Source organism: Saxophila tyrrhenica (assembly GCF_035928015.1).
Source record: "Saxophila tyrrhenica strain CCFEE 5935 chromosome Unknown scaffold_23, whole genome shotgun sequence".
In the NCBI taxonomy this organism is placed as follows: Eukaryota; Fungi; Ascomycota; class Dothideomycetes; order Mycosphaerellales; family Extremaceae; genus Saxophila; species Saxophila tyrrhenica.
In genome coordinates, this window is record NW_027041755.1 from 260,544 (window position 1) to 271,503 (window position 10,960).

General features: G+C 57.1%; 5 protein-coding genes across 5 annotated transcripts; 3 read left to right on the plus strand and 2 right to left on the minus strand.

Moving 5' to 3' along the window:
- Positions 1-45: 45 nt before the first annotated feature.
- LTR77_010490 (uncharacterized protein) lies at positions 46-3,010 on the minus strand (the record flags this gene model as incomplete). Its single annotated transcript, XM_064807709.1, has 3 exons — positions 46-1,470; positions 1,559-1,596; positions 1,936-3,010. The coding sequence occupies 3 exons, from the start codon at positions 3,008-3,010 to the stop codon at positions 46-48; spliced, it is 2,538 nt and encodes an 845-aa protein (XP_064654218.1).
- A 509-nt stretch (positions 3,011-3,519) lies between these two features.
- Positions 3,520-4,911, plus strand: LTR77_010491 (uncharacterized protein; the record flags this gene model as incomplete). Its single annotated transcript, XM_064807710.1, has 1 exon — positions 3,520-4,911. One exon carries the CDS (start codon positions 3,520-3,522, stop codon positions 4,909-4,911), a length of 1,392 nt encoding a protein of 463 aa, XP_064654219.1.
- Positions 4,912-5,538: 627 nt separating this feature from the next.
- Positions 5,539-7,484, plus strand: LTR77_010492 (uncharacterized protein; the record flags this gene model as incomplete). The annotated part of the gene is made up of 8 exons (XM_064807711.1): positions 5,539-5,632; positions 5,695-5,713; positions 5,775-5,902; positions 5,963-6,169; positions 6,226-6,256; positions 6,311-6,644; positions 6,700-7,154; positions 7,214-7,484. The coding sequence occupies 8 exons, from the start codon at positions 5,539-5,541 to the stop codon at positions 7,482-7,484; spliced, it is 1,539 nt and encodes a 512-aa protein (XP_064654220.1).
- A 446-nt stretch (positions 7,485-7,930) lies between these two features.
- ARR3_1 (arsenicals resistance) lies at positions 7,931-9,219 on the plus strand (the record flags this gene model as incomplete). The annotated part of the gene is made up of 2 exons (XM_064807712.1): positions 7,931-8,087; positions 8,144-9,219. 2 exons carry the CDS (start codon positions 7,931-7,933, stop codon positions 9,217-9,219), a joined length of 1,233 nt encoding a protein of 410 aa, XP_064654221.1.
- A 42-nt stretch (positions 9,220-9,261) lies between these two features.
- Positions 9,262-10,296, minus strand: LTR77_010494 (uncharacterized protein; the record flags this gene model as incomplete). The annotated part of the gene is made up of 1 exon (XM_064807713.1): positions 9,262-10,296. The coding sequence occupies one exon, from the start codon at positions 10,294-10,296 to the stop codon at positions 9,262-9,264; it is 1,035 nt and encodes a 344-aa protein (XP_064654222.1).
- Positions 10,297-10,960: the final 664 nt, after the last annotated feature.

The following is a 10,960-nucleotide window of genomic DNA, read 5'->3' on the forward strand; positions in this document are numbered from 1 at the left end:
CTAGGCGATTGCTTTCGCGCGAATAAATACCGGGATATTCACAAATTACACAGCCTCACCGACGAAGCAAACCCAAGCGTCTCCCGCCCAACGATCCACTGCTTCCAGCGGAGCACAGAACACCTTGACGTCCTTCCCAGCCAATGCAACAGCAGTCGAGAAGGGCTTGCGCTCCGCAGCTCTCTGCGCAACTATCACAACCACCTTGGCCCTGAAAGCACGCCTGTCTTCTTCCGGCAGCTCACTGTGGAGCTTCGTTTCGAAGTGCTCGGAGATCCACGGCACGCCTGCTCGAGCTGGCGCAGCTTGAGGGTTTGTTGGGTGCGGCTTGGTTGAGACGACGACGAAGTCCTGGTGCTTGCGCTTCAGGCGCTCGAGGTCAGCGAGCAGCGCCAGCGTCTGGGAGGTGCAGTTTGTGGCGTCCAGGAGCGAGAAAAGCGAGCTGGCGGTCTCGACGAGCGCATCGAGCTCATACTCGGACTGGAGATCGTCAGCCAAAGCACACCAATCGATCGCGTTGATGCTGTCGTTGCTGACCACCGACTTGACCTCTTCCGGCCCACCAGCCTCGATCTTGACATCGCTCATGCCGGCTTGTTGCGCAATTTCCGCAAGCACCACAGAGATCACGGCTTCCGTAATATCCACCTCCGCCACAAGATCATAAATCTTATTCCCCGTCCACCTATCGACCACCGGATCAATGATACAAGCCAACACCTTACACTTCTCCTCCGCGCCATGCCCGCTCCGCTCAACATGAACGCAGCAATCATACGGATACCCAATTCCATACGGCTGGTTCAAGAAGCTCTCGCCCCCCACATTCAGCACGTTCGGACTGTCCCGATACCGTTCCGTCGCGAACACGACCGGCGCCCCCTGTCTCTGCGAATCCGTCAACGCAATACCTCTTAACCGCACCCTCATCTGCTGCTGCTGCTGCTCCGCCTCGCCCGTTCCCTCCCGCGCTTCTGCCCCACCCGACAGTGGCCGATACAACCCCTCTTTGACCACAGGCGCCTCCACGAAAGCCCGCGCAAGCTTCTCCAAATGCCCCTGCCCCAACCTCACAATCCCCTCCCTCGCCTTCCGAAAAGAGTCCCGACGACAGGGACGCTTGCGCGCCACTTCAGCCCGATTGAAGGACTCCTTCGTAGGCGTCGGCGAAGCCGCTGGGGAGGGCAAAGGGTCGAAGGGCTCACTAAGCGCGAGTTTACTCCCTTTGGTCGCGAGGGGGGTGAAGTAGATTACCTTATTCGGATTTGTGGGTGCAGGGGCGCTGCGGCGTTTGCGGGTGGGTGGGGTGTATGTGGTGGGTTGGAGGAGCTGCTCGACGGGGTGGGATTGGGAGCGTCTGTGGGATGGGGGCGTGTAGGTCGTTGATGGGAGGACGAGCAATGGGGCTGGGGCTGCGCGAGTCTGTTTGTCGCTGTCAGTGGGCTCAGAGTCGACGGTGGAGACGTGTTCCTGCTTACGGGGGGAGGTGGTGTAGGTTGTTGTTGGGGTTAGTAGGGGCTCCATGGTTCTGTTTCCCGGTGGGGTGTTCCTGTCTCACTTTACTGTCCTGCAGTGTCTGATGCGTGCTTGATTGGGCTGTGTCACGTTGGTATGGTTAGCGAACTGGAGGAGAGCGAAGCAGGGGCGAAGGGCTGAGACTTGGGTCTTGGAGGTCAAAGAGACATTGTTTCTTTGATGTCGCTTTGTTAAGAGGCGGGCTCGACCGGTGCTGAAAGAGTGCATATGATAGCCATTTCGGCTGCAGAACAAAGAAGACGGCATATCATGCGCGTGGCGGACATGCTAACATCGGATGTGAAGTAAATGGAGGCAGCGTAGACCGCGAGTTCGCCGTTCCATCAAGACATTGCCAGATCGTAAATTGTATAGCATGTACATCGCATCTGTAAGTCACTCTCGCACCTCATAACTTACTCCCACCCCCCTGCGGCACCTTCACCACCACCTTCCCCCACGTCTCCCTCGCCCCCAGCGCCCTCAACGCCTCCGGCACGCTCTCCAATCCCACATACTCCTTATCCGTATAATTCGTCCCCTGGATCTTCTTACTCTTAAACAGCTCAAACAAGCCCTCCCACACGCGCTCAATCTCCTCGGGCTCGTTCTTGCTATACGCGCCCCAATGCAGTCCCATGACGGAGATGTTCTTGAGCAGGATCTTGTTCGTGCGGATGCTCTCGATGGTCCCGCCGACGAAGCCGATCACGACGAGCCGCCCGCACCAGCCGATGCATTTCATGCTCTTGTCGATCAGGCCCACGGGGTCGTAGACTATATCTACCCCCTTGCTGTTGGGAGTGAGTTTGCGCACTTGGTCCGGCCAGTCGGCGTCGCGGTAGTTGATGCCGTGGTCCGCGCCGAAGGCTTTCGCGACGTCGAGTTTGTGCTGTGTGCCGGCGGTCGCGATGACTTTTGCGCCGAAGGCTTTGGCGATTTGGACGGCGGCTAGGCCTACGCCGCCGGCTGCAGCGTGCACGAGAACCCACTCGCCGGCTTTTATCTGCGCGCGTGTTACGAGCGCGGCGTAAGAGGTTGGCATCGTGGTGAAGAAGCCCGCTGCTTCGAACAAGCTATTCGCCTCCGGTACCGGGCGCAGACTCGCCTCTGTCGTAACGACCTGCTGCGCATACCCGCCTTGAGCAGCGCCGAAGACGCGGTCGCCGACGCGGAATTTCGCTTTGCCGTTGGGAGGGGAAGTGGGAACGGCGGTGATGATGCCGGCGAATTCGTGGCCGGCGGTCCAGGGGAGGGGCGGCTGGTATTGGTATTTGCCGGCTATTTGGAGGAGGTCGAAGAAGTTGGTCGAGGTTGCGTGGACGTCGAGGGTGTATTGGTCGGGGGTGGGTTGGGGGGCGGCGAGGGTGGTTACGTTGAGTTCGAGGGGGCCCTGGGGGTGATTGTCAGTATACTTGTCTCTACGGTGTATGGTCCAGTCAATCATTGGGATGTTACTCACGCCCACGTATTCTTTGACCTGGATCGCTTTCATGCTGGGCGGTTGTGACTTGGGAGTATGTGGTGTAGAGAGTGGAACGTAACCAGACGTTTACGGGATGCAACACTCTGAATAAGAGGGACTGTTCTATCGATCTATACAATCTCCACTTATGCTGGTCGGCAGTGGACCGACCAACGATCAAGACGAAAGATCAAGGTGTTGTTGAAAGCTCACGAGCCGAGGTCCAGATCCAGATTAGATTGATGTGAAAGAAGTCGTTACTACGAATAGCCACCCAGCTAATAATCGGCCAGACGTCATGAGCGCCGTTCGCCGTTTCCGTTCTTCTGTGAGGCTCGAACACGTTCGATTGCAGCATCCAACACCACACACCACTCCAAGACACCTTGCCTTTTCCAATACCTTGATCCACATCAAACCTATCCAGCCTCCAGCTACTGCTCACCAAGACTATCACCAGGTCGGGCGATTACTGCAGCACACCTAACGGCGAAAGCGAGAGCAGATACGGCACAGCTACCACTTGCAAACAGGCCGTCATGGCCGACACGGAGCAGGAGCAGCAGATTACCTTCAACGTCAAGTCCTCGGCGGATGCGAAATATGTCATCACCATCTCAACCTCAACCAGCGTGGCAGACCTGAAGCAGAAGCTATCAACCGAAGAATATGCAAATCTCCCACCCGAAAGACAGCGGCTGATCTACTCTGGCCGCGTGCTGAAGGATCAGGATACTGTCGGCTCATGCAAGATCAAGGATGGCAACACGGTACATCTTGTACGGGGGGCAGAGAGCAATAGCCGGCAGAATCCAGCCAACCAAGGCGGCAGCACAGCAGTTCCACCTGGCGCTGGCCAACCAGCAAGCAATGTGCCCTCCAACATCGCAGCTGGCACCGGCGCTTCCAACCCACTCGCACAGCTGACAGGCGCTCGGTATGCTGGATTCCACGGCCTACCCGGCATGGATGCATTCGGCGCAGACGGCGGGATGGGCGCACCACCCAACCCAGATCAGATGCTGCGTCTACTGGAAGACCCAAACTTCGCCTCCCAAATGAACGAAGCCATGAACAACCCCGCCGTCATCGACATGCTCCGCCAGAATCCCATGATAAGAGACAACCCCATGGCACGGCAAGCCATCGAGAACCCGGAGTTCAGGCGGATGATGATGAACCCAGACATGATTCGCATGCAGATGCAGATGCAGAGAGCGATGGGCGGGGATGGTGCAGGTGGCGGACAGAGTGCATTCCCAATGCCAGGGCAGACAGACACGACGCCTTCAGCAGAGGGTGCAGCGACGGGTGATGGAACAAGTCCAACGCCAGGCCAGACCAACACGACAGGAGCTCCAACCACCGGCGGCGGAGCAGCCAACCCCTTCGCAGCACTCTTTCCTGGCGCGGGCGGAGCAGGCGCAGGTGCAAACCAAAACCAAGCGAACCCCTTCGACAACCTCTTCGGTGGCCAGGCACAAAACCAAGACGGCTCTGGCCAAAACTCCAATCCTCTCGCACAAATGACACAACAAATGATGCAGAACCCAGAAATGATGCAATCAATGATGAACATGATGGGCGGCGGCGGTATGGGCGGCGGTATGGGCGGCAACAACCCCTCCAACCCCTCCGGCAACACCGAAGGCACCAACCCCCAACAACCAAACCCCTTCGGCGGCTTCAACCCCGCCGCCTTCGCGAACATGTTTGGCGGAATGGGCGGCGAGGGCAGTGGTTTCGGCGGTGGTGGACAGCAACCGCAGCAACCGCCTGATAACCGGCCCCCGGAGGAGAGGTATGAGGAGCAGTTGCGGCAGTTGAATGACATGGGGTTCTATGAATTTGAGCGGAATGTTTCGGCGTTGAGACGGAGTGGGGGAAGCGTGCAGGGGGCGGTGGAGTATTTATTGGGGGGAGGGGTGTGATCTGCGGTATGGTAAGAGACGAAGGGTATTGTGAGAGATTATGACTTCGTTGGCATTGCTGGATAGTGGCAACGGCCATACGACGATGCGGTACTCGCAACGGAACGACGCTGAGCGTAGACAGCGAGCGAGCACGACATGTTATACATCACGACATGAGCGCAAGCGTCCCAGTACTTCGTTGCACCAGTTCCTGTGTCATGTTCGCGTCTATCTCCACGTGCCAACCCACGACGCTCCCGTGGCCCCCAACCCTCGAGCTCCGTCTGCTGCATGTTGTGCTGATCGCATCCTAACAACCACACACCAACGGTAACTATCCCTTGCAATTCTAGTGATTACCTATCCAACACCCCAGATGCCGCACGAAAATGCCTTTGCCCCGCCAAGGTGTCCAAGGCCTTCGCCAAGGTGTCTATTCGCCGCCACCACTGCACCCGAAAGCTCTTGTCGCCAGCATCTTCCCCAGCTTTTGCATCGGATCGTGCATGCGGGTTTGCGTTGACAAGCGAGAAGGGCTGGAAGTGATAAAGACCTCAGAAGTAGTCCTGCTGATCCGTGAACGTGGACGCACTTGTTCCTCAAAACTCATCCGGAAAGGTATAAGCCAAAGGCTTTGACAGGACGATGAATCACTCAAGCCCGCCACCGGACACCAAGCAGATGCGCGAGGAAGATATCGGAGCGCACAAGGAGAGCGCGCACGATGCTGCTGAGAGAGGTGTGCTTTGTCCCTTTCCCCCATCCTCATGCCATTCGTATACTGAGAAGCGGTTTCTGCAGGACATGCGGCGACAGACAAGTACATCATCCCCCACGACGCCACATACCACCCAACAGGACGTATATTGACAGAGCAACAGCTACGGCCGCGCCCTCGTAACGTTCGACCGCGCCGCCGAACGCCGCCTTCGTCTAAAGATCGACCTGTACATCGTGCCTACGGTGGCGCTGCTGTATCTATTCTGCTTCATTGACCGGGCGAATATCGGTTCGTCCCCCTCTCTTCCCTCCAAAACACCCCTCCCCTAACGTATGTGATATACGACAGGCAACGCCCGCCTCGCCGGCCTAGAAGAAGACCTCCACCTCGACCCGGAATCCTACGACTACAGCACCGTCTTGTCGGTGTTTTACGTCTCGTACATTGTGTTTGAAATCCCGTGTAGTCTGTTGAATAAGTGGATTGGGCCGGGATGGTTCATTCCGGCTACGACGCTCGGGTTCGGGATTTGCTCGTTGGGGACGGCTTTTGTTCGTGAGTACTCGCTGCGTCTTGATGATGTGGGGGAAGGGTAACTGATGGAGGGACAGATACTAAGGGGGAGGCTGCTGGGGTGAGATTGTGAGTTATGAGGTATCTTGTGTTTCATGGGCCACGGCTAATGGGGTGATACAGCGTTCTGGGAATCTTCGAAGCCGGCATGCTACCGGGTATTGCCTACTACCTGAGCAGATGGTATCGTCGAAGCGAGCTCGCCCTGAGATTGTCGTTGTACATCGTCATGGCTCCTCTGGCGGGTGCTTTTGGTGGGCTTCTGGCCTCTGCGATTCTGACCCTAGATTCGGTCGGGAGTGTCAGGAGCTGGCGGATGATCTTCTTGATAGAGGGGATCATCACTATCGGTCTGGCCATTATCGCTTTCTTCACGCTTACGGATCGGCCTGAGACTGCCAAGTGGCTGAGTCAGGATGAGAAGGATCTGGCGATTGCTAGGGTGAAGTCGGAGCGTGTACGTCCTCCTGCGGCCCTCCAAACCTCTTCGTGTACATACTAACACCTCCCAGGTCTCCACCACCGAAGTGCTGGACCACATCGACGTCAAGAAGATCCTCATGGGCATCTTCAACCCTGTCGTCCTCTCAACCTCCTTCATCTTCCTCCTCGACAACATCACCGTCCAAGGCCTCGCCTTCTTCGCCCCAACCATCGTCGCGACAATCTACCCCGAAGCCTCCGTCGTTTCGCTCCAACTGCACACCGTACCTCCATACGTCGTCGGAGCCTTCTTCACCGTCCTCCTCCCCCTCCTCTCAACCATCTTCGACAAACGCCTCATCTTCATGATCATCTCCGCCCCTTTCATGATGGTCGGATACATCATGTTCCTCGCCACCGAAGCCTCCATGGTCCGCTACGGCGCCACCTTCCTCATCGCCATCGGCGCCTTTTCCTTTGGCGCCCTCTGCAACGCCCAGGGATCCGCGAACGTCGTCTCAGATACCTCGCGCTCCGCCGCTATGTAAGCTATCCCTCCCCACGCATCCTCCCCTACCATAGCAAACTAATTCTGTTATCCAGCGGCACGATCGTAATGTTCGGCAACATCGGCGGCCTCATCTCCACCTGGACCTTCCTGCCCTTCGACGCGCCCAACTTCCCCATCGGCAACGGTTTGAACCTCGCCACTTCCAGTATAATTTTGATCGCGTCGATCTGCACGCTGCTGTTCATGAAAGCGGATAACAAGCGACGCGCGAAGAAGGACGTCGAGGCCGAGTTGGCGGGCAAGGGGCAGAAGGAGATTCAGGATTTGGACTGGAAGCATCCGGGGTTTCAGTGGAGGCCGTGAGGTGTTTATTAAGTCAATAGGAGGGAGGGAAGACGAGTCACGAATGAGTGTGGTTTGAGCGTGGAGCGTGGAGTCTGGCGGTTGAATGGGGGTTTCAACAGGTTCAACAGGCGTTTGTTGTGGTTCGGGTACATATTTCATCGCTTCAACAATGCATGATCAGTAGTAGTACTAAACTTTTTCTTTTCCTCCCTCGCAAAGTAGGACAACCGCTCCAGAACAGACAGCAGCCAGCCAAAGAGCAGATGCCTCATCGGAGGATCTCGCCCGAGGCATTTTGCCTTTTCGCAGCAGCATGTCACTGCCCAGCTCTGATTGGCTGCTAGTCTCTGCGCCTTGGCCGCCTTTGCTTGCAGATCGTAGTCAAGTCTTTGGTCGACGTATAAATTTACTCTCTTTCTATTGTATCAACACCTGCAATCAACATTCCTCCCAAGTCAATCACAATGGACACGGTCGAGCATAGCGTCGCTCACGATCCCAAGGCGAACGCCGGGTTGGGGGATGTTCGCCACCAGGATACTTCCACTACGGACGACGGCGAGCTGGAGAAACAATCGACTGGCCAGAATGATGGGGAGAGAACAGAGAACTACGACAACGGTATGTACAGTGCCTGACTGGTCTGAAATATCTTGCTCTGCTAACGGTACAACTAGACGGACGACTAGCAGACAACCCCCCACCCCCACCCCCACCCCCCTTCCGCGGCCTCTCCCTCCTCGACCGCTTCCTCGTCCTCTGGATCCTCCTCGCCATGGCCCTCGGAATCCTGCTCGGCGCCCTCGTCCCCAGCACCGGGCCCGCCCTGCAACGCGGCACCTTCGTCGGCGTCAGCATCCCCATCGCAATCGGGCTGCTGGTAATGATGTACCCGATCCTGTGCAAAGTGCGCTTCGAGACGCTGCATCTGCTGCTGAAAACCCGGGCGTTGTGGAGGCAGATAGCGATTTCGTTCGTGCTGAATTGGATTGTGGCGCCGTTGTTCATGACGGCACTCGCATGGGCGTTTTTGCCGGATAGGCAGGGACTACGCGATGGGTTGATTTTTGTGGGCGTGGCGAGGTGTATTGCTATGGTGCTGATCTGGACGGATCTGGCGGGCGGGGATGGAGATTACTGCGCCGTGCTGGTGGCTTTCAACTCGGTGTTGCAGATGGTGCTATTTGCGCCGTTCGCGGTGTTCTATGTGCGCGTGGTGTCGCACGATCGGAGCCAGTTCGACGATCAGCTCTACCAGACCTCTGCGAGGTCCGTGGCGGTTTTCCTGGGGATTCCGCTTGGTGCGGCGGTGGTGACGAGGCTGGTGTTAAGGAGGGTGTTGGGGGAGCAGAAGTATCAGCATTACTTCATTCGGTTCGTGGGGCCGTGGTCATTGATCGGACTGCTGTATACGATTGTGGTGCTGTTTGCTTCGCAGGGGTTGCATGTGGTGGAGCAGATCACGTCGGTGCTGAGGGTGGCGGCGCCGTTGGTGGTGTACTTCCTGGTCATTTTCTCCTTTACGGCGTTTTTGATGTGGAAGTTTGGATTTGGGTACCGAGTGAGTGCGACGCAGAGCTTCACGGCAGCATCCAACAACTTCGAGCTGGCGATTGCCGTGGTGGTCGCAACGTACGGAGCTGGGTCGCAGGAAGCACTGGCTGCGACGGTTGGTCCACTGATCGAAGTGCCGGTGTTGGTCGCGCTGGTGTATGTGGCGAAGTTTGCGCGGAAGAGGTGGCATTGGGAGTAGATGATAGCTTCAACGTAGAAACAGTTTCATCACTGTTCAGCATCACGAATTGTTCAGCTGATCCTGTAAAGCCCACATATTCCAGAGCTTCGTCGGTGACTCTCCTCCCTGGAAGTCGTCCTGGTAATAATCATACTGCAGAGCGTCTGTTTGAAGGTCCAGCTTGCCATTCGTTTCCACAGGCTCTGGCTCGGGTATGAGCACAGTGTCGGCATAGGCAATCGTCAATCGCAAGTTGGAATCAGCCAGCATGACGACGATCCGGTCACAAGCAGCTTTGCATACAGCAGACACCGGGCTCATCTGCGCCGGCTCGGTGACGACAAAGTACCCAGACGCCGCTCTCGAGGTAGCATTCGATTTTATCCGCGGCACAGTCGCTCTCGCCAGATTCCGCAGGAAGTTGACCGAACCACTCCACTCCTCCGCGAACGCAGCCTCATCCAGCTGCAACACATCCGAATTACCCGTACCAAACGACGGACAGCACAACACCCCATGCAACAGCTGCTCCCCCGCCAGCGCCTTCTCCACCACCTCCCCAACAACCTCCCCACTCCACCTCCCCCGCAACTCCACCTGCACACCCACCTCCAACCCCAACTTCCCCAACAGCGCGTACAAATCCATCTTCAACTGCTTCAACTGCCCCTCCCACTCAAAACACCCCACTACCACCACCCGCGAATACGCCCCTTTCCGCAACATCACCCCCAAATACTCCATCGTCTTCGGATGCACCTCCCTCGCGACCGCCAGAACCAACACCCCCTTCGTCAAAGCCACAGGCGCCGTAGCGGGTATCTGCTGCTGCTCCGCCGTCGTCTCTTTCCCGTCCTGGTAGTCCAGCGCGTTCGCCGTGCTCATCGGTCGCTTGCCGATGGGTTTCCGCGTGACGGGGGCGTTCATGTATGAAGGTACAGTGGAAGCCGGGCGGGAGGAGGTGCTGGTGGTGCTTTCGGCGTAGGAAGGGGAGGTGGAGCGGGGATTGGCGGCAGTGGAGGAGGAGGTGGAGTAGACGCTGCTGCCTCTGCTGGGGCCGAAGGCGGTGGGGTTGGTGCGGTGGAAGTGCTCCATGTTGGCTGACTGGTGGGATGGGATGGGATGGAAGCGGAGGAGGTTGTTGGGAAGCAAGGAGAGGATGGAGTGGAGTGCAACCTACGATATGTACAGGAGGGATATAGAGACGGTAAGGAGAGAGGATGCCAGAAAAAGTATACACTTGCCAGGTACTGCCCCCCAACAGTGGTCTGGGCCGATCTTGGTCGTCTGGAGGTGGGCCTCGCTCCGAGACGTCGCGTCCTTTTTTCTCCGCGAAACGCCGTTGGTTTTTTACGTTGCATTGACTTCGGCTCTGCTTCGGTGGATTTCGTCAACGTAACTTCAAAGGGATCTTCTATGGAGTCGACACTTGCACCGCTGTCCGTAGCAAGCTGATGGCGATGGTGGCGGTGGCGGAAGAGGTGAAGAAGCTGGATGCCGAGTTCGCAGCTGGAAAGCTTTTCAAGAGACACGCCTGACCGACAGCTAACGAGAAATATACCATTCCACGAACGCGCTTGGGTATGTCGAGAGAAGGGATAAGGAGGTACCTTAGGAAAGACTGCTCAAGGAAGCAAAGCCAGCATCTATGGGTGACCGAACGTTCAGAGGAATGTTGGCTTCATATGTGGTTAGCAGAAAGGTATTCAACGCAGTCGTTGCAGCCCCAAGGCGATGCTATAAATCCCTTTACTGCCCC